Genomic DNA, 22631 nt, shown 5'->3' with positions numbered 1-22631 from the left:
TGTAATGCTGTCCAAATTATGCTGCATATATGGTTACATCTGAGGTATTTATATTAACAACTCTGGGGTTTTAAATAATAATGACTACTTGATTTAAATTTCACAAACCCTTTCTATTGAAAAGTTATGGCGGAATTAAGCACCACATAGACCCATGCAAAATGGCTGACATTTTGATATTCTTTTATTTGCATTAAATTAGCCTCCCTAACTTTGAGTTCAAAACTCAAAGGAATATTTTACCTTGAACGAGGCTAATAGGACTAATTTGAATGTAGACAAAAGAATATTAAAATCTCAGACACTTTTGTATAATTTCTATTGCCATTGCAATATGGCAATTAAGGATGCTCTGGTAAGGTTTTTCATGTTATTTAAAAAAATAATATTTATCAAACACAACTTGGATGCACTTCTTGGAGTGGAAGGCCACCTAGTTGCGGATCAATTAAAAGACAACATTTACATTCATGTTAGAAAGAACATCTCAATAACTATGGGCAAAACATATAAGTTTGCGCAAAGGCTGAGTACATTTCTAAAACATTATCATAAAAACATCAACTCATAAATTAACAAGGTGGTCTATGATTTGTCGTTGTGTCAAATCACCACTTTTTGTGCAGCTCTCCCTGTAACCATGTGACTCTGACTCTTGCCTTGTCATTAAATTCATCTATCAGTGTATTCCATCCAAGATGTAAGCAGTTCTTATTCACAGCAATAGACCAACAGAGCAAATCAAGTCTTCTCCAAGTCACAGTTTACCTCCTATCCCTCCACACTTAAGGAACCATTTTACACTCTACTTGGGGGTGGTTTCTCCACGCACAAACTCAACATTGCTAACATACTTCAGTTTATCAGGTCTCCATGATTCAAACAAATTAACTTCTTGGCTGTCTGGTTCATCATAAACAGTTGATATAATTACATTTCTTTCAGCCCTTGGTCGTTTCACATGACGCTGTAACTTTTCACCATAATACCCTAGGCCTCTCTTACACTTTGGCATTTGCCCTTCTGCCACAACAGGCTCTTTTATTCCCACCTGCGATGAACCAAGGCTTCCTCCTTCTGTCCAACCCTGTTTCCTCATTAGCTGGCTGCCAAATCCTCTGGTATGTTTCTCAAATCCTCCGACTTTACTCAGTGCAATGTCATTGCCTTTTCTCCACTGCTCTTCTAACCTCATTTGAAGAAGATCTCGAGAATCTTTGTCCCCTCCATCTGTTTGTCAAAGAGAAACAACATAATGACTTGTTTTATAAGTTAACAATACACAGTGGCTTATGCCCAGGGCAAAACCCTTTTGCTTTTCAGGTTTTCTTTTTCCAAGGGAAATTTGAGTATCTTATCTTGGTATTGAGTAGAGGCTGAACATAACATTACTTTGTGCACTCTAAGAAATTTCAAGATTCAAATAACTATGAGTATGTCATGGAAATGGTTTTTCAGTGTGCACTTTTCAATAACACAAACTCTAAACAACAAAACCCAAATATAGATTGCATTTTACAATATGGTCAACAGACCCTTAAAAATGGACAAAATAGACCAAAATCTACCAGTCACAATCACACATGTGAACTTTAGAATCCACCGAATGGATTGGAGAACCTCTGCTTCCTGGGACATTTTGAAATAAACAATCATCAGTTGAATTTTGAATATTTAATTCATATTATTGACAGACATAAAATATGACTTTGTGACCAAAAACAAGTGCAAAAACATAATGTACAAATCTGCCCCCCTCCCCACCCTGCCGTCAATGTTGTTCACCCTTCTGAGTAAAAGGACTCAAAATAATGAATAATTTCCCAAGACCTACTGCTTATCAAGGATGCTACCCATCATCTGAGGAGGGTATCGGGCACTGGCTGAACACCTCTTCAGGGAATTCAAAACTTGGCTGCAGGTACAGGGCTGTCATTAGGCTTTGAAGGAGCTTGCTTCACAAGCAAAGTTGTTAAAAGAAGCCTACTATCTCTGCTGTATTTGGCATTTTCAAACTCTGAGTAGCTGGTCAACTTCACTGTAGTTGCCAGCCAGGGCAGTCACAGTACATAGATAGGCAATACAAATCTAAATTTTACCACAGTTTTGTTCTGAATCTAAAACTGTTACAGGTCTGTGCAAGTTGGTTATTCAATTTACAACAGGTTCAGAAAAAAATCATACAAGGTAAGTATGACGTTTAAATTTAAACAAATTTAAACCACAACATAGATGTATGTACACTGTACTTACCTGGATTTTCGTAGATTTCCATATCTACATCCCAATCATCAACAGTTTCCTCATCAAAATCTGCCTCTTCTTGTTGTTTCCAGAATGCTGCGTCGGTGTAAAACACAAGACCACTCCCTCCTTTCTCCCACTTCAGTTCAATGCCTTCTTCAAACAGTCTCTCCTTAGTCCGCTCTTGACTTGTGACATCATTGTGTAATGACTCATGTCTGTCCCACTCCTCTGCAACTTCATCACCGACATTGCTGCCAATGTTGTCATCATCTTGATCCTCACCATTGGCATCATTCTCATGACTATCATAAATCTCTTCATTTTCAGAATCACTGTCTTTGCCACCTTGGGCAGATGTGCATGAAGAAGCCTTGTTTTCCTGCAATTCATCTTGTGTTGTGTCCTTCACTGTATCAGGAATTCTCTCTTTTTTATCATTTCCTAAAGCTGCAGCAAATCCAGAACGTCTCCTTTCCAAAGACTTGTAATCAAGTGGAACATTGCTGTATTTCTTTTTGGACTTACACGAAGAAAAGTTCAAATCCAGTTTCTTGATGACATAAGGAGGTAGCTTACAAGCTCTTATTAGCTCCTTGAATTTTGACAAAGGTGTTCCGACATTTCCATTTGGCATCAGAGGAGGTGGATGCAGCTCTAGAAGGTCCTTGAGGTCATGCTGTGAGAACTCTAAGTTTGTCCTTGTAAAACATTGGTCCCTTTTTTCCTGCCTTGTTCTATATGGATGGTATTCACAAGTATCTAAAGGTAAACCAGAAAAGTTAAATGAGAGTTGGAATTATATCCTTACCTTCACTATGGAGGAATGAATTTCGCTAAGACTGAATTTTTCTACCCATGCAAAATTATTGAATTCCATTCACATTGTGGCTATATTGTGTTTGTATATACCCTCCTCATAATTGATCAAACATTTCTTCCCTTAATTTTCAGGTTTAATTTTAACTTCTTATTACTGTTTTCTCAATTGCATTGTTCCTATTTGATTCTGTTGGTTATGAAAAATTATTTGCAAAGACAGAAACTCTCTAGAAAAGCATCTGATTTACGCAATAATTTATTGTCAAAATGCAAAAGGGTACAAGGTAAGTAAGTATAGCTCTATTTAAACAAAATGTGACTTTGAAAGTTTGTCTCAACTGATTTATGTTCATTTTTTAACTAATGGTTATTGAGGTCATGTCAAATTTTGAGTGCTGATTTTTCAAAACCAGGATAATTTCATTACATGCTTCATCTCTGTAACAAATTTGGTGATTCCCAATTATTGTTTCTACATATTTTTTAACATCTCCAACTCATTATGTACCGGTCAAATCGAAGCTTCAACATCCCCCCCCCCGGGCATTTGACCCCTTTGCCCTCCCAGGGGTAGGATAGGATAGGATAGGATAGGATAGGATAACTTTATCAATACACGGTTTTTCCATCAGCTACTTAGATTAACATTATCAACTAACTATCTATCTACCTAACTAGTGATTATAAAAGTTAAAAATAATAAACCAAAGCTAAACAATAAATGCTGCTTTTCTTGGAGGCCATGTTTAAAAATCTTTCTTATAACTGTGGCATCTCAATTTAGTCTTAAAATCATTCAAGGAAGTTGCTTGCCGTAATTCTATTGGCAAACTGTTCCACAACTGAGCTCCACTGTATGCGGTTGTGGAAGAGTTAGCGTGTTTTCAGTATTCCTTACATGATAAGAATTCAAATTATCGTGAAAAACAAAGTTTGATCTTAAATATTCTGGTGTCATCCCATTTAAAGTTTAGGGAATTAGTTTAGGTAGGGAATTTGATCCCCATGCATAAGGGAGAGGGAATTTGAACCCTAGCCTTGATGTCATGTGATGTGTCTTGGTGCGTGCAGGAGGCACGATAAGTCATGGCAGAAATTCAAATGCCCGGGGGGGGGGGGGATGTGTTGAAGTGTTAATTTGACTGGTACTGATTACCTGTGACAAAAGATTGAAAAAAAATCAGTGTTATAGAAGATTTTTTCACCAACATCCTCAGGGCTGGTTTACATGTACACAACATTAGCATAATCAAGTTTACAGTGTGATAAACACAAGTAACGGGTGCCACACTCAGGTGTTTTTTGCCTTTATACTATGATCACCTGTACATGATGGACGATGTTTACTGATATTGTGCTTGAGCATATAGGTGCTTATGCTTGCATCCGGTTTACATGAGCAACACAACGATGCAAGCCTACAAGTAAAATATATACAAACCTTTTCCTGCTTTTATTCTGATCTTTGATATAACTGCTTTAGAAGGGAAGTATTTTCCCTTTCGATCAACCCAGTTTTTGCCATGATAGCACTTGATCAACTCTTGTAGTTTCTCTTTTAGGAGAAGTACAACGCAGCATGTTGTTGCCGATACCTGAACCTCTTTATTATCCCCATCAGAAGTTTTGTCTCGCCGAAATTCAGGTCGATGACGAAAATGAAAACATTTGAACCCACCAGCTTCGTCATTGATGAAGTTTGAGAACATCGCGCGCAAATCTGCCGAATGAAACTCTTTGGGAATGTTACCAACAATTCCATAACATGACACTGCTTCGTCTTGCTCTGATCTCTGGGTCATGGCTGAAGAATTCCCGTCAAAGAAAACGTTAAAATTTAAGCTGATGTAAGATTCGTCACAAACTCCCAGAATGCCGCCATTTTGTTTGGGAGGCCAGAATGGCATCACGGGAAAGGCTTGGACGATTTGTGTAGGCTTACACAACCAAGTGGCAACCATCCATTTGCTCAGTAACCTAGCCTGCCCATAGTTACAGACGGTAAATAATCACCTAATTTGCGGAGCAGGCAGAGTTTATCTCCGGCGAAATGCCTATAACTAAACAACCAAAGAAATGTGAACCCTTGTGGAAAGAATGGGACTACAAAGCTCAGAAGAAGGGGGTCCATCACACAGTTTATTCAGTTAACGGCGATCGGTACACGGGCGAGTGGGATGACAACAAAAAGAATGGTTAGTACATACACACGTTCGAATTCCATTTTCCGTTGAGAGAAAATTTGACATAAAATTGCAGAGTTAGTCACAGCTATCGTTTTACTTGTACAGTAAAATTAGTGCTCTCTTGAAGTAAACTTTATGACACGACCGCTCATTATGCGTCGATCTGCACGGTTAAAACTTTGCTTTCGTGGAAACTATATTACTAACCAGCTGATCTGCAGGTCAACTGCTTTCAAGAGTTAATATCAATGATTGTGGTTTAAATTAGTATAATTAAACTTCAGTAAAGCCTTTTTATGTGCAGTTAGTAGGTAAGAATAAATTACGTGACTCGGAGCTTGTGTATTTGCCGTTCTTCCTTGTAGTGGTGATTGTGGTGAAAAGGTTCGGGAGTTACCGCAGGGAAACCCTTGCAATAATTATTTGCACCACAGTCATTACCACAATGCCTAGCTGGTTTACAGGGCTTCCCTCACCGTCAGTTTATTAAAAGCAGATCTTTGTCTATGCTGTACTCTTAAGTTAGAGTACAATTTGCTTTAAAATGCTTTCTCTGTACCCAGCTGAATAAATGGGGCCATAATTTTTGTCAATGACTGGCAGACTGGTGCATGAAAATTACGATACAATATTAAGGGTAGCTGCAGACCAACAAACCTCAGACCAAAATTCTGAGGCATTAACATTTCACACAGTGTTCCCCATGGCATCTCCACGTACATGTAATTTAAGGACCCCACTATCTTTAGATTGTAATCAAATTAACATTTTCAGTAATTAATTTTCAATTAACATTATTTTTCAAAGGAAAGGGTACAATGATATGGAAGAAGTCTGGGGCTATTTATGATGGAGACTGGAAAGATGACCGTCGTTGTGGGTTTGGTACATACAGTGTTTCAGAAGGAGCGGGATACAGAAAAGTGTACTCTGGAGGATGGAAAAATGACAAAAGACATGTAAGTACATGTATCTGTGACTGTGGTGCTGCCAGACAATATTATTGTAAACAACATTGTTTTATTTTTGATTTGAAAAAAATGACAGTTTGTAATAAAACGTAAATGTTTCATGCTCTTTGCTCTTTTCTCTTGGACTCAACTTGCATCTGTGTTTAAAGTACATTTGTCTCACGGTCTATGAACATTGCTGGAAGCAAGTGCAAGCAAGTCATTTGTGAGCTACTGACTATCTGTCATCTTGGAGAACCACTCTACGTGCACAGGCATTTGCACAGATTTGCAAGTTGCATGTGTGAAAATTGCTTATGCTTGACTGGGCACATACAGCTGTAAATAAATTTATTTGCATTTGTGCTTACATTGCAGTTGTAAACCAGGCTATTATAATTTCTTTTTAATTATTTTTTTTTTTACACATAATTATACATGACTTTTAATTAGCTACATGTATTTATTTACATAAAAAATAATCGTCCCTATGCAAGCATTACCGTTATTGCTTACCGGTAATTGTTATTATTGAGTCTCTGATTAATTAAATGTTTTTTATTCCAAGGGTTATGGAACAAACTTCTACTCATACGATGAATATTATGAAGGAGAGTGGTATGCAGATAAACGCAGTGGCTGGGGAAGAATGTATTATGCTGATGGCGCAGTTTATGAGGGCGAGTGGTACAATGACATGAGAAATGGGGAGGGCATGCTTAGGCTAGGTAATTGTCTTCTTAAAAATAAACAAACTATTTAATTTAATCTTGTGTTGGCATTCCTGTGACGTTCATTCATTGGACACCTATGCTTCACAAACCAGTATGTTTTGAGATTCCTGGCAATCCCAAGGATACCAAAATTTGCCCCTGACCCCCTGTTTCTAAAAAGTCTTCAAAATTGAGAATTCCTGACCACTTGATTTTTGTAAGGGTGAAAGTTTTGACCTCATAATAAATTATTTTTAACTTTTAAAGGCTTCATTCAAAATATTTAATTAGTTTAAATTTTTTTAAAAAAAGACATGGATTTTCCAAATAGCCTTCAACTGGAAAAATACATTATTAATAATTATTTAATAAAAAATGATGTCAGAGTCCGCATGTTATTAAAAGGTGCAGTTGTAACACTACTTTAAAACTCTGCTTGAAAATAGTAATACTACACTGTAGTCAATCTATTGGAAACAACCTACCAAACTGCTGGGGAAAGTGGTGCCTGGAAGAGGTAGTCAATTCTCGCACGTCTTAAATATAAATACTGTTATCATAGCTGAGAAAAGGAAGTGCAAACAATAAGTGCAAAATGAAATGATTTATTCATTAAGTTTTGAAATCCAAAGTGACCATGGTTTTGAAAATCAAAGTATTTGTAAACTTGAAGTGCAGTTGTATTAGATTAACTAGTTTACCAAATACTATCATTTCTTTACACAAATGCTTCTGACCTGTAGCAAATGAAAATCGTTATGAGGGACAGTGGAAAGACAACAAAAAACATGGAAAGGGAAAGTTTTTCTACCTTGATCGTGGGCAGATGTACACTGGAGTGTGGTGTGATGACATTCCAAAATGTGGAACAATGGAGGATTTTGGTCGACATGAGGCACCAAAGCCAACTACGTACCCTTTACCAGAGGTCAGTAGTATGAAAAGTTACTGTAACATTCTGAAAGCAAAAACACCCTTTTATTGCATTGAAGCGACTCTGGAGTGAAGAATAGGGTAAATCAATACCAGCGCGGATCCAGACCAGTTTTCACTGTTTTACAGAAAACGGTCAGAGTTTTGACAATAAATAGATCTTTTTTATAGAATAAAAAGATTCCTGGGTTTAAAGTATGGAAAATGCCTGTCAGTGTGACTAGAAAACCCAAGAAATGGCACTTTCAGGAATTAAAAAAGAAAATTTCCCAGGGAAATGTGCTCTCTGATGCCCTTAAACCTTGCCAGAAAAATGGTCACTTTGTTCCCTGGATCCGCACCTGTAGTGGGGGAGCATCATCATTTTGTCAGATTTAGTAGTTGGGGCATCTTACGTCACATTACTCATTTTGACCAGTCGCTTGTAAACCAAAACTACTTGGTTAATTTTAATCTTTTGGAATATAGAATTTCAGGGAGGTCAACGGATTTTTCCAAAATATTTATAAGGACCTGTTTCAGTTTTAGGCTACCACCTGTTATTAAGCATTGAGGATCCAAACAGCAATCAAGGGCTTGGGGCATAGCCATTACCTATAATTAGTACTTGTTAGATTGCTTTTTGTTGTTCAGTAGAATTCTTTTCATGAACATGGTCTTCAATTCCTTCAGAAAACGTTATGTTGTCTTGATGTTTTATCTACTGTTTCATGATAAAAATGGACAGCTTGCCCATAATCATGGGTTTTTACTCCAAACAGAGTGTACAAAAGCAAAAAATCTCAAGGAATTGAGAACCACATGCAAAAAATCTGGCAAATCTGAGCCAAACAACAACAGCGATCTTTCACTATAGGTTGGTTATGCTCCAAACTCTTCAATTTTAGCCTACAAGTTTTTAATCGACTAGGTTCTTATGGGGGTATGTACACAAGTTTTGACTACATCTTAGTGATCTCACATCACCATTCAGCCGTAGTTGAAGACAGCTCTTCTAATTGGAAGTTCATCAAACATACAAGTCCTTGAATGAGTTATGAGGGGAATGATCATCAAACATGTTTAATGCCATAAACAAAGTTCCTCCAACTGGCAACATGCATTGCTGTAGTCATGGAAACACCTATAGATACTTGGGCTTAAAGTGGTAACATGATTACATCAGATCAAAGAGCTCACACTTTTGTCATTCATATGGCTAATTTTTGGTTTGTTGTTTTTTCCTAATCCCAGTGTAAACTTCAAGATACAAAAGGAGTAGTCAAAGAAGCTGAAGAGACATTTCTGGATGAACAACAATGATCTCTTATGTCACAAACTCATATTTATTAAGCCCTCTTAGTTTATTTTTAATATTAATGTACATACAAAGCCAAAATGTGTTTATGTGTAGTTAAGAACCAACTGCCAAAAAAATCATGGAATGATGAACAGAAAATGTGGCATCAAATTTAAACAAACAATCCGAAGTGTCCTGAAGACATGAGGCAGATTAACTCAGTCATATCCTGTTACACTACCGCAACATGACCACTACTGGCTGATTACTAAATTGCCACAATCCTGAAGGAATATATATGGAGATTCCACAATAAGATAGTTTCAATAACTATCTGTCAGAAATGAGTTAACCAAGAGGTTCTACAGCACATAATGGAAAAAATTTCTGCTGCTTGTAATGGCAAATGTGTTTATGTTACTTTGTAAACTTTTAAATATTCTACATTGTCCCTTACTGTAAATGATGTAATAACTTAGTTTGTGTACAGGAAATGTATGATAGTATGTTCTACGTAACTTTGTTAAAACCAGATTTGCACCTAAATATATTAAATAATATTTTTTTCTTTGAGGTTTATTGCTACATAATGCCAACCATGATGAATCCCATTTTGGTGGTCCAAAAGCCCCTTGTCATAGTGTTATGTTAAACAACACCAGTCCATGTATGCTGTAAAAGCTCTATTAAATCCCTTTCTCTATTAAGGACGGTGCCTACTAATAAAGAAGTATTTTTGTTTGATTTATGACTATGCGCAGAAAGCAAGGGCTATTGAAATCCAAAAAGTAAAATACAAAGAAATGTATGACGTTTTGTTCCAAATTTAACCTTTTTATCTCTCAAAAAATGCATGGCTACCCCCAATTTTCTTTTTGGGTACCAAGAGCACTTGCTAAGCTCTGCTTTCTCCACATATTAATTTTTTAAACCGCGCAAAAATATCCCTGTACTAGTGGGCACCACCCATAGGTAATCCGAGTATCTCGAGATGCACAGAACGTATGCGCAGTAACAAAAGTAGGCACCATCCTAAAGCCTCCCTCTCTAACAAGCCTGGCCTGTTTCAAGGTCAGATTTGTCAATAAGCCCCCACCCACCCTCCTTTCCATGTTAGAAAATGAAAAAAAGTACCAAAACCTGAGGCATACCATCAGTCAGTTTGTTTATTAATAGGAGAACGTGGTCTGCAATTTACAGAAGTATATAATATGAACCCATTAAGTAGTAAGCACAGTAGTTGCTCTCTCTATTAACTCCTCTTCCTGAGTACTGAGAACAAGTAAACCTCCCCCGGCCAGGGGAGAAGTGGGCCTTAATAGCCATATAGCATGCTCAGTTACCTATTCTAGAGTATTAAGTTGATGAAAGAGTGTTGAATCAGCAAAAGTAATAGAGCAAATGATGAAAAGTGACAAACAAATGACACCATTTTTAGTGAAATCCTGTTTGTTCAGTTAGCTAAGTGAATTTCTTATAACCCAATTTTTCTCACTATCACCTCCTGAGTGACAGAAAATGTGGTGTGGAAGTCCTACTTCTCCCTGTATCCTCCCAATTCCCCCTTTCTCTCCCACTTTGTTGGTGGCTGTCATCTCTGTCTCTGCTTTGTTAATTCTTCCCACTTCCTCATGGGCCCCACCTGTTTTTCCCCCTTCTTCCTCTCTACTAAAACTTCCTCAGCCCGTTTTGGTTGGGTATGGCTGCACTCCTCAGGGTTTATTCTAGAATGTATTGGCGTCTAAGGGTCCATTAGATCTCCTTCAGGAATTTTAGAGGACCTTTTTTATGAAAAGGGTCCCAAGATATTTCAGCTTTTAATAAAAACATTTTGAGACATGATCACAAACTTCCTGTAAGTCGCTTTATAGCAGAATAATATTTAAATAATTTTGGTAACAGCACTTTTAGATATACAGTAGAGATTGATTTCAAAATAAAAACAGGAACATAGCTTTCCTTCGCAAAACTTGTGCACCAGTTTGCAGTCACACACTTCTGCAAAATTTATGCGGCAATATATTTTTCATTTGCAATATTCCCACCGCCCACACTGCACTCTGGAATAAACCCTGACTTGTGCTATCTCAAAAATGATTTCATTTCCAATGATTGCTTTTAATTAGAAGCTTGTTCACCCAAGAAGGTAGAGAGGGGTGTCACAGGAATAGACACTTTAAACAACACAAGACTTGTTTATATTAAACCCTTTGAGCTGGTAATGGACTAGGCACAGGTGTGCTTGTTCCTGTCTCTGGGTGTAACTGGTTTGCAATCTGTTGAAGTTCCTCAATTCCTTGAAATGATCGTTCATACTTGTGCTGAACAAGAGATCGATAGAAATGAATGGCAAACCAAACAAACACAATGCACACTGGCACTAGCACCACAGATGCTGCAATAGCTGCTTTTTGGCTGAACAAGTAGAACTTGACCCAACAAAGAATCGCAATCTCTGCTAAAAAGAGAAGTGTCCCAAGACCTGTGGAGAATATCCATGCAATCTCGATGTGTGTGTGGAGTTTTTCATGCGGTGAATCTTTTACAACTTGGGCTCCCTGTTGATGGATATTTGCAATGCCATCAATGTTCGGCAAAATACAGACTGATATCATGAGTGCGAAGACATGTACTGAGATAAGAACTGTGGTCATCACACTGAATGCTATCAGCAGCCCTTCTGGAATGCCAGACTCCAGCTGAATTTCAACCATTGCTACCTGAAAATTAAACAGAGTTTGCTTTTATTGTCTAATCCTGCGGGGCAAGCTGATTGTCTGAAACAATTGTTTATCATTTTTCTACTTCATGTGTAGTCCTACATGAATTAAGCAATACCATCTGGTTGAAAAATGCTATTAAAAGGCTAAAAACGAATGCCTAAAAATTTTTACAAACACAAGGAACCGAACATTCATCATCATATCATCCTGATGATGATGATTGCCTGATAGAAAGTTTTTTAGTAAATTGTAGCATATTAATTTTATTAAATAGTTAGCATATAAGATTTTTAGCAAATATGTTCATAATCTGTTTGCTTGGGCAGTCCAGTCTGTTTGCTTTTCATTCACGCCAGAAGTCTAATGATGTTCCAAACTGGATCATTATTTGGTAATAGCCGTTTCGCAAGCCTCAAATTTGTGAAATAAACAGAGTAAAACAAAGGAAGATAGTATATCAGCAATTTTAAGAATTTTTCATTTCATCTTGAGCAGGTTTTAAAGCACCAATTTGAATCTTAAGTTTGGCACATTCAAAACATAAACCAATACAGCTATTGCAAAGTCAATGAAACCTGCAATCATACTCCCTCTATGTCCCTTCAAACAAAACAATAATGACAGCCTGATCACAGATTATTTTAAATGCATGTCGTCCGGATTACATCTCTTTTCAGCAACAAATTCAAATGGAATGAGAGCCGACCAGTTTGTTATAAAATTTGAAAAACAACCAGGCCATGTTTAAAAGGCGTCTCTGTTCCACCGTACACCATCCAAGCGAGCTAACTAATCCTGAAGAACTCGTTGACCAAAGATTCCCAAAGATAATCTCATTTTCTATAAGTAAACAAAGGCAATTCCGAAGAGGATCAAGTAGTTTTACTTGTTTACATACACATTTAATAATCCTAGCAGTCGAACTGAGCGCCTAAATGCCTTGTGTATAAAGTATACACTTCTTTTTGCACTGCAGAAGAATCGCCCAACGTTTTATAAAAACAAAATAAGGAAAATATATAATTACCATTGCAAATCCTGACATCAGAGCAGAGGTGCGACTAGAAGCTTTCAGTTTTCCCCGCGTTAGAAAGAGTCTTCTGACGGTTAGTTTTTGTGCAGACTCTTCATCTGCGTGCTTCATGTTATGCTGATCTTATTTATGGACGGAACAAACCTATGTGTTGATAAACGCATTGATAATAACAGCTTTTTTGTGGTACAAACCGGAACAAACACCGTCACTCGGTAGTCGCCATATTGTTTCAGGTGACATCCGCTGACCCAATCCACTTTATTCTTGGAGGTTGTCGACACGAATGCTTACTGCGCATACGCTCTGCACATCTCGAGCAATCTCGTTCACTGGCGAAAAATGTCTGATTGGTTATCGCGCTATCACGTGACATGGATGAGCGCGCACGGCGTGCAGCACTGGCGGGAAATTTTAAGTCGCGGTCCGCAACATTTTTCTGCACTACGGATTTGCAACACTCAACAATTTCGCGATTGTCATCTATTGTTGTTACATTTTTTCAATCAGTTTTTCAACTGCGGTGTCGCCGGTGTGTAAAAAAAATCCAATAGCAAAACCAAACAAAAATACAAACAAACAAAAAAAAAAAAACAACAACAACAACAAAAGCACACAAAAGAGAGATGAACAAATTCAAGGTTTTTCTTGTTTTGCTTGCACTTTTTATTTGTGACCATGTTGTGAATTGCAAGCAGCGAGGATTTTGCTGTAAATGTGGAGCGACGAGGGCCTCGCGATATTTTAAAAGCGGTGGTGAAGGCCAGATATGCCGACGTTGTTATCAAGGGAAACTGGTAAGTACTTTTTATCTTTTAACTGAAGTTACAACTACTTTTACCGGCGAAACCTAGATGCCATATTGTCTTTGCATATTGTGCGTGTCAAGATTTTTTCATGGCATTGCCATGTTTACAGACAATTATTTCTTAGACATATCCAATTAAGTTTAAATAAGACCTCATTCTAATACTTTTAAAATATTATTTCTATAAAACATGGAATAATTTTTGAAGGAAAAACTCCTAAAAATGGGCGTATAATATCATTACGCTGGAGACATTTTTTTTCAGATTTCATTCTATACGGTAAATAAATCCATGTATCCGCCAATTAGACGCCTCACAAAGTGACTTTTCCGAAATCCGTAGTCAATACACTAGAAAAAATATATACCATCCCCGTACTACTCGCTGCCTTTTGTTTCTTTCGATAAATAATTTAATTATCGTCCAGGTCTTCATTCCCGCTCTGTCTGTTCCATAGATCAAATTTGCCTCCAAAATTCGCATGAAATTTCGTCGAAACTGTTTTGTTGGATGAAAAGACTTTCGGAAGTTATTTATTAGTTTTGCTTTTATTTTGTTGTCTAAAATCTTTTGGTTGGTTGGCAAAACCCTGTCAAACGGAATCCATGCAAGTAGATTCAGCTGTAACAGCGAACACAGTAGTATTCCTCCACATAAACTTGAAGATCGAGAACACGCTCTTGTTAGTTGTTTATTTTCGTCTTGCGTACCCATGTCCGGATAAGTGGAAGTCGCTCGTTTGAAAGCTGGATTCAGGGCAACCCAACGACAACATATAAGCAAATACTTAAGCTCTTGTCTCCTGTGTTCCCGCATCGTTTTGCAGCGTTATAAGACAAGTTTGTGAAACTAATTCAGTTTGATCTGTTTGGGTCGATTCGTGCTTAAAAAATTTATACGCGAATTTATAGGAAAGTCGTTACTGTGCCGACCTTTTTTGCCACTTGTATAATCGACATATTTGTCCCTCCGAAAACGAATGGAATTATTTACGCAAATTTGGGCCACCATTGTTTTGCAGAATTAAGACTGAAATGATTTTCTAACTGACATCTAAATAAGAAAATCGGATGCAATTAAAGCCTTCCGAAAAGATATCCACCGAAATGAACCATTGAGTGCCTTTGTGAGAGATGCACTTTTTCTGTCAGTTACCCAGTTTTGTTAACATATTCCCAATGCATGATTGATTTGATCTAATGGGTAGTGCTCGTGGAAAGGCCGCAAAAACATAAGTTTTTGGTTTGTGTCACAACCAAATCTGTTTATCGAAGGATAGTTTATTTATCGAACGCGATTTAGAACACACTAGTTGAAACCAAAAATATATTTAGCTTGAACTCGGTAGCGAAAAAATTAAGCTACATGTGGAATTTGTTGTATGAAGGGGAATGATCCATCTCGGAAATTTGAATTTAAAATAATTTACCTTAAAGCTTATGCCTTAAGATGTAAGGCTTAACTGCCGAATGAACGTAGCGTTCCAAACTACTTGAGCAGTTATCAAACTAGGAAAGAAGAATATTGACTACTTACGTAAGAGTAAATATTCCCGCAATGGTCGTCTTAACAGGTTTTCAGGAAATCTTTTGCTGAAAGAAAGGGGTTTAGGTCCCACAAAAAGCCGGACAGTAATCTTATTAAGAATCCAGACGATTAGCTTACCTGAAAAAGCGTTTTTGTAGTATCTACGGTGCATCCGTTTTCTGACGAACATCCTTTAAAAAAATACGTCGTTTTTAAAGTTTAACAAAAAAGAACACGTAGATACGACAGAATGCGTGTTCAGATACTTTCGAGGGCCTATTCGTCTTTTTTTTTTTTCGAAAAGAAACGACGAGAAAGAAAAACTTGAGACGACAGAACGCTGCGTTGCTCTGAATGAACCAGCAACAAGTCCGGGTGAGGAGTCTGTCAATCATTCATTGTCATTTTCCCGCTGAAGCGAGGACGCGCCGGGCACATATGTTTCAAAACAACAAAGACAAGAAACGACAAATCCGGGAATTTCATAGCCGAAATAAAATGTTTTATTACTTTGTCATCATTTTGAACTAAATGCCCTAAAACAGGGCCATGGATCCAGCTGCTTTTTGGTTGTAACTTTGACAGAGGGGACTGTAGGTCCTGTTTTGAAGTTCTAGTTTGTGGGAATTTCGGAGGGGAAAGACATACTGGGTAGCGCAATAACAGACACGAGATATCACACACGGTGATTAGTCTTTGTCCATGAACATGTTAAAGGGTGAGGGCACTGAGGGGCTTGGGGAAGAGACATCATACCCTTGGAGGGTCCCTCCCCCCCCCCCCCCCACCCCCGTATGATTGGCTAAGATTGAAGGTAAACAAATTCCGCAAGCTAAATCTAACTGTTTTCAATTTGGCTTTGTTTTATTTATTTATTTATTATTTTATTTTTTATTTATTTATTTATTTTGACACATAGACAAAAACCAAGGCAGACAAGGCGGAAGGAATTCCCGAACTATGTGATCGTCAATCGCTTTCTTCTGGGGTCGAAAATCTTAAAACCCATCTACTTAAGATCAAGTCAAAGGGAAGTGTTCCCAATTACGAGCCTACTGCGTTCAAACGCGTTTGCAAGGAATGTAAAGCAGAGGAGGCATTCAACGCAATATTAAACGCTATGACATCAAGGCGGCATTCAAAACAAAGGAAGGAACTAAACAAAAAACGTACAGTTGCAATTTTAAATCTGTTGACCTACGGATTATCACAAAAATGCAACGACTTTCAACATGACCATGGACAACTACTTGTACGGTCAGGACTATCAACTAACATTCTAAACACAGAAAGGATACTTGGCACATCAATGAGCGATCGCGAGTATCAGCTAATCAAAGCGAAAGATTCATCAGAGCATCATAAAATTGTGAACGAGTGGATTGATCTTGCAATAAAGCAGAAAAGATTACTGGTAATAAACATAGACGACTACACAAATGTGCACACGAAAAAGCGGCCCATCAAAGGAACGTCCCAAGCGAACAAAATGTGTACGATTCTATTAAAGAAATTCGACGTAGAAGCAGTGGAACGTGATATTGAGAGACCGGTGAACAACCCTTAAGGTATTATTGAGGAAGATCTGGTAAGAAACATGTCGTCGAACGAAGAAGTTAAAAACTTGTGCTTTAGCACCTTCGTTCAATGCTGTGAAGAAAATGCACCCTGGATCGCGAGTAACTTTTTCGACCCACTATATGAGGAAGAACGCCTCAGAACACATGACTATGCCGTTGACACACAAATAAAGAAAATGCGAAAAATGAACGATACAATACTAATTGACTGCGTACAATTGCCTTTGCAAAGAGAAACAGATTTTAGGAAAGCTATAGACATCGTTATGGCAACAAACATGCGGTATTACTGTGAGCGTTTTGTGCTTCCCCAACCCGGTGACTGGCCTGCCCAATTTTACCCAAGACGAATTGTGTACTCATCAAAAACTAATGCTACTGTCCGTTCAAGTCTAGTACCTCTTCTTGGCCCACTTCACGTATCCTTAAACGGCCAAGAAAACGTTTTTAAAGTCTTTTTCGAACTTCTACGTGACATTTATAAGTCTATATTTGTTAATTCCAAGCCCCTTGCGGATAATTCTTTTCCTTGGAGAGTTTCATTAACTTTAGAGCTCACATACGGCGGGTGGAGCCTCATACGCGAGAGCATCATGGCTGCCTTTGGTGACAAGTGCAAGGACCTTCAATTTTTAACTCTGGTTAATTTTCTTGATAACTATCTTCCACTAGTGCTAACAATTTACGCAGTGATTTTTCGTTCCAATAACTTTACGTTGTACGTTTCTGCTCTGAAGAGGATTTGGCTGATGTTTTTTTGCTTCGCTCGTCACCACTACGACAAGTCACCTCTTGTATTCCTTTCGAGTCTTCTCTACTGGGAAAAAATAGGGCATCCACTCCTCGCTACCTTTCGTAACTCTCTTCTGGCCTTTACTGAGTATCCAGTGGAATACTTTCATTCTATAATTCGCGATCAGACGTCCCCTCACAGCACACCTGAACAGATAACCAAAACTTGCCGGTCCATCTTTGCATCGAAACAACGCCAGGAAAATTTTAGACAAACTTTTCTGCCTCCAAAGAACTTCTTACTTTCTCGAAACCAACTGAAATCATCCAAACTGAAGGCTGCAGAAGTTCTAAAAACTATCTTCGAAAACATTATCAATAAACCTCACAGCAGCTACGCAACTAAACCTACAGTTGGAGAGAAGCGGGAGTGGATGCTGCCTTTTCTGTTCGGAAAAAAAGCTGTCTCTGATAAGGTACTTCCATGCGGATTTCACCTATCCCAAAATGAAGAGTCTGAGCCTGATCCTCTTAGGGAATGCGACTTCCCCAACTGTGAGCGGCGAGATCCTAATTGGCGAGTATTTCAAGGATGTGGCCACTCATTCCACGTAGCATGTGTTTCAAACTCGACATGCCCAACGTGTCAAGAGGGTATTCGCTGTCGTGTTCGTGAAAATGCGCGCAAAGCAAAACAGGCCATGTTCTCACAGTCGCCAACAGAAGTCAAGGCCGCAACCAATCCTTCGGCGAATGCACAAGATAGTAGTGATGAAGACGAAGCTGGGCTACCAGGCGGAAGTGAAAAGGATGTCGAGGAGAGCTCTCGCCGATTAAACGCTGAAATTAGATCGTGGCCGAAATACAACCCCAGTACCGTAGGTCCAAGCGTACACCGACAGCCAGCTCCAGAATCCAAACAGGGCCATCAGATGCCCGAAAAGAAAGGAAATCGCGCACCAATGTCTGGTCGTCGGTTTAATTTTAGAGCTGAAAAAGCCATTGCAGAATTCGTAGAAAAATGTGGCGAGAAACCAACAGAACGCCAGATAAAACATCTTCTGGAAAGTGACATCAGGTTGGCTGGAGAAACCTTTGAAAGGGTTAAACGAAAAATTTCAACGTTAATAAACACAAAACGGAAAAAAATGGCAAAAGACTCTGCATCAATGCCTACGGTTCCTGTACCAACATGGGGAGGGCATTTTTCACACAAGGACCGAAACATTGAGATTATCAACTCTTGTCCCATTGACAATTTGCTGACCACGTTTCACTTACTCTGTTCTTCCAACTCTGATTTTCTCAAGGCCTTTTCAAATCTGCCCTATGAGGGAGCCCGAACCCTGTTATCTGTCCATCAAATGTTCTCGAATCAACAGTGGGTCACAGGAAAACTCATCTGGCTAACTCAAATCAACCTTGGTATAGACTTAGCACGCAAACAAGTCAACGTCTGGGGGGGAGAAGACGAGCGATTCTTCATAGCGCTTCGAGAATTCACCGCCAATGCAGTGGACTCTAAGTGCACCAATCCAACTTGTCCAGCAGCCAATCTTTGTTTCAGCTCCAAAGGACCCATTGCATTAAAGTATGGACACATTTCCAGCATTATTTATTTATGCATATCTAGTTATTTAGATATCATAGTAACTATCATTGTTCCTTTACATGTATATGAGGGGGTCTAACTTACTACAAGAAAGCGTTGTTGGTAGGGGATTTTAAAGGATGGTATATTGCACCTTGGCGATCTTTAACTATATTGGCAATATTTTCAATTTCCACACGTTCGCCTTTGACTTTAAGGTCTTTTTCTGCTCTGATCATGCGACTTGCCAAATGTGGTTTTGACTTAAAAGCCTTGAAAAACTTTTAAAAAGAAAAAAGGGGTCAAAACTACTTCTCTGTGGTAATTAAAGTTTCCAACATATCATGATTAGGAACTCTTCATAGCAGCAATATGGCAGTTACATAAGCCATCCGACCCCCAACCCTTTAAATTAAAGATAGCCGATGGTCTCAAGTAAAAAATCCAAACACAAGTTGGTTTCATATAATTTCCTGAGTGGAAGTTATATTAAACTTGGTTAGGCAGGGTTTATGTTTTGATATTGGGATCCTGGAGGGCCTATCCTCATACCAAAAAGTATACATTTATTTCGATCATTCATTCCAAACACTAAAAAGAATTATTGGTCAATAATATTGGTGATGTATGGAACATTTTTATTCTTACAAGAGGCCCATAATATCAGAGTCTGCAATGTTAACTGGGTTTAAATAACTGTGTTGCAGTTCACTAGTTGCACCGAAACCAAACCAGCAGACTTACCTAGAAGCAATGCTTCACCAGTGGTACAGAAGCCCTAATGTGAGGTGTATGAGAGAATGGAGAGGTCCTTTACCAGCAGGCACAACACAAGTGTTGCATGTTCGTACACAGTCCAAGCAACCAGATGGAACTACAGAGAACAAGTATAGTAATACTGCCTAAAAACTCTTCTCTATTTTCAGTCACTTATAATAAAGGGGACAAGTTAAAAAACGGCCTGAATGTAATGTTACAATAATATATTCTAAAAATATTAATACAAAATACAGTCGCATTGAATAAAATTGGACTACTTCTATACACGAAGAACAGTTTCGTGTCCAGCCAACTTCACCAATTTGGCATAAAAATGGAGATAGGTTTTATTTTATAACTATTTTTTTATGTATAACCACCTAAATTATATAGAAAGTCTGTTCTGATATGATACAATGACAGAAGGGTTTTATGCAGAAGACTCATACTAAGTGACCTTTTAGTCTTGAACTGGCTCCACCAAATAAGCTCTGTTTTGGCATAGAAAATAGCTAAAAGTCAGAATTCACATTTTACTTTTTTACCAAAATTGTAGGTTGTTTGCATTTATTATCAATAAAAGTAACAAGTTAAGTTTCTCATTTAACAATTTGGTGAAAAAGTAAATTAATATTATTGCTATGATTTGATAACAGGACTTGTCTGTGCCAAGAGGTTATTTGGAGTTATATTTTGGATTTCAATACAAAAGAGTGACCACTTTCTCACACACGAGTGAGGACCCTTGACTGACTGCTTTTTTTGTAATTCTCAGGATCCACCACCACTGTAATGGTATCCGCACATTCGGTCCAAGATATTTTGTCAATGGAACTCCATTAGTTCTCCCTTTAAACATTGACTATCATTGCAGAAAGGGTTTCATCAAAGATGCTTGTGACCTTCCATCAGAGCTGGAATTTCCACCATCATCTTCAAACAAGTATAGTAAATTCTTATTAAAGTTCTAGCCATACAGCCTGACATGTGACAATGCTTCCATTATGTTTTGGGTACAGTTGAATCAAGAGCAGTGGGAAAATGAATTTGACCAGTGTTGTCTCAGAAAAAAAAGCCTGACTGTTATTGACACTTCAAGAAAATTATCTTCTTACCATTGCATTTGATGTCCTGTGCCTTTGATTCAATTTCTTTTTTCTCATTCTGTTGTAGACTCCCCCAATTCTTCTTTCTGATGGCCCTCTGTTTCAACAGCTGTATACATGTACATGTACTGCGGTGATTTTGAAAATTTAACTTAAATCCATTTTCTGACCTCTGAAATATCCTCAGAAACACTAGGCAGGGGATTGCTTCAGTGTTGCTAAGATTAAAGTTAGCATCATTACGCCCAACACAGTAGCCCTGGAAAAAACAAATGAGATTGTACTCAAACTCTGTTATGATGTCATAAAATCAAGGACACTAGTAAGGCCCTGACTGATAGGACAAGAACTCTTCAAATTGAATAATCCATTGCACAGCTAACTTCCAAATAACATGAGCTTGTTGCAATAAACTGGCAGTGATTGTCTACCCAACATTCCTAATTAGAGTTTTCGTGGAGGGCAGCATAGAATGGAAATGAGTAGAATTTCCAAAATGCCAGCAGTAAACTGCCTTTGAAAACAAGGACCATCAGATGGAAGAATTGGAGGGAATACACAGGACAACAGATCAGATGGTTAGATAACAAGTCTATTCATTTTTCCACAACAGTCAACTTTTTGCCCAGGAAAACACTGATCAAGTTCCATGTTACCCTGTGCTAATAGTTAAATGCTCGTACTAGGATTAACAATTATTTACATTAACTGAAATTTTAAGTGTAAAATAAATTTCTTAGTTTGATAGAGGAGCTCATGATGTCAAAGTGTTTATGGTATACTGTACCTTTAACAAATTTGTCTGCCAGAAATTCTGTTTCATACCAACTTTCTCCATTTTTCTGCAAGGAAAGGGAAATTTACCATAAGGCCAGTTTCTGTACCAGCATTTATAACATTGTACTAAACATACATGTATATAAGAAGCATTAATAGCAAATAGGTTAACCTTCCTGTTTCAAATAAGCCTAACCCTGTATCATGCTTATTAAACCAAGCCTATATCCTCTAAGGGTAAATTTCAATGTCACACAGTGTACAAGAGAAGCCCTGGTACAGACATGAATTTTAACAGCCTTGTACAAACATCTTTCTTTTTCTTTTTATTTTTAAAGGTATTATCTCCGAACAGTCACATACTGGGATGGAGGACACTACACATGTGCAATTAAGTTATCAAAACCAATTGTTCCTTCATTGGGGTGGTATTTTTATGATGGCCTCCAAGTGAAAAACCACGGCATTGGTTTGGTTAGATGTGACGACCCGCCAGCAACACCACAGGGATGTTTGCTCTCACATGCTGTATACATCCTCAATTACAAGTGATTATTCTTTCTGTGAATGTAATTTGATCCAAGCTAGTTTTCAATATTTCTGTTACAGCCAGCATTCTGATATGTGTAAACCATACATTACAGTCATGATTATTAGTTTTGCTTGTCAAGCAAAACAGCTAGTAGTACTTTTGGGAGATGATGTTCAGCTACCTCCTGTATGTGACACTCCTGTCTACATTCAAGATTGGCAGAGTGCCCCATCTAACCATAGTCCCTTGGTATGGACAACTTTTGATAGTGCTGTGGAGCTTACTGACATTGTGAGGCAAACTGAATCTGAACAACAGCTGAGAGGTGTGTTGAT

At 38.1% G+C, this 22631-nt stretch overlaps 3 protein-coding genes and 1 pseudogene across 3 annotated transcripts; 2 read left to right on the top strand and 2 right to left on the bottom strand.

Annotated features, from left to right (window-relative positions):
* Positions 1-145: 145 nt before the first annotated feature.
* Positions 146-4983, bottom strand: LOC146455979 (G patch domain-containing protein 3-like). The gene is made up of 3 exons (XM_085093546.1): positions 4508-4983; positions 2254-3006; positions 146-1230 (listed from the first exon to the last, which is right to left on the bottom strand). Exons 1-3 carry the CDS (start codon positions 4971-4973, stop codon positions 806-808), a joined length of 1644 nt encoding a protein of 547 aa, XP_084949672.1. The 5' UTR covers positions 4974-4983; the 3' UTR covers positions 146-805.
* Positions 4984-5053: 70 nt separating this feature from the next.
* LOC146455978 (MORN repeat-containing protein 3-like) lies at positions 5054-10969 on the top strand. The gene is made up of 5 exons (XM_085093549.1): positions 5054-5261; positions 6060-6211; positions 6771-6930; positions 7659-7843; positions 9082-10969. The coding sequence occupies exons 1-5, from the start codon at positions 5117-5119 to the stop codon at positions 9148-9150; spliced, it is 711 nt and encodes a 236-aa protein (XP_084949675.1). The 5' UTR covers positions 5054-5116; the 3' UTR covers positions 9151-10969.
* On the bottom strand, positions 9153-13114 carry LOC146455977 (calcium release-activated calcium channel protein 1-like). Its single transcript, XM_085093550.1, has 2 exons — positions 12878-13114; positions 9153-11847 (listed from the first exon to the last, which is right to left on the bottom strand). The coding sequence occupies exons 1-2, from the start codon at positions 12992-12994 to the stop codon at positions 11329-11331; spliced, it is 636 nt and encodes a 211-aa protein (XP_084949676.1). The 5' UTR covers positions 12995-13114; the 3' UTR covers positions 9153-11328.
* Positions 13115-15720: 2606 nt separating this feature from the next.
* On the top strand, positions 15721-22316 carry LOC146455976 (uncharacterized; annotated as a pseudogene).
* The last annotated feature ends 315 nt before the right edge of the window (positions 22317-22631 follow it).

The sequence above is a fragment of the Pavona decussata genome, unplaced genomic scaffold, assembly GCF_977016875.1.
Source record: "Pavona decussata unplaced genomic scaffold, jaPavDecu1.1 SCAFFOLD_262, whole genome shotgun sequence".
Taxonomy (NCBI): domain Eukaryota; kingdom Metazoa; phylum Cnidaria; class Anthozoa; order Scleractinia; family Agariciidae; genus Pavona; species Pavona decussata.
Note: the sequence above shows the minus strand (reverse complement) of the source record. Positions and strands in the feature narration are given on the sequence as shown.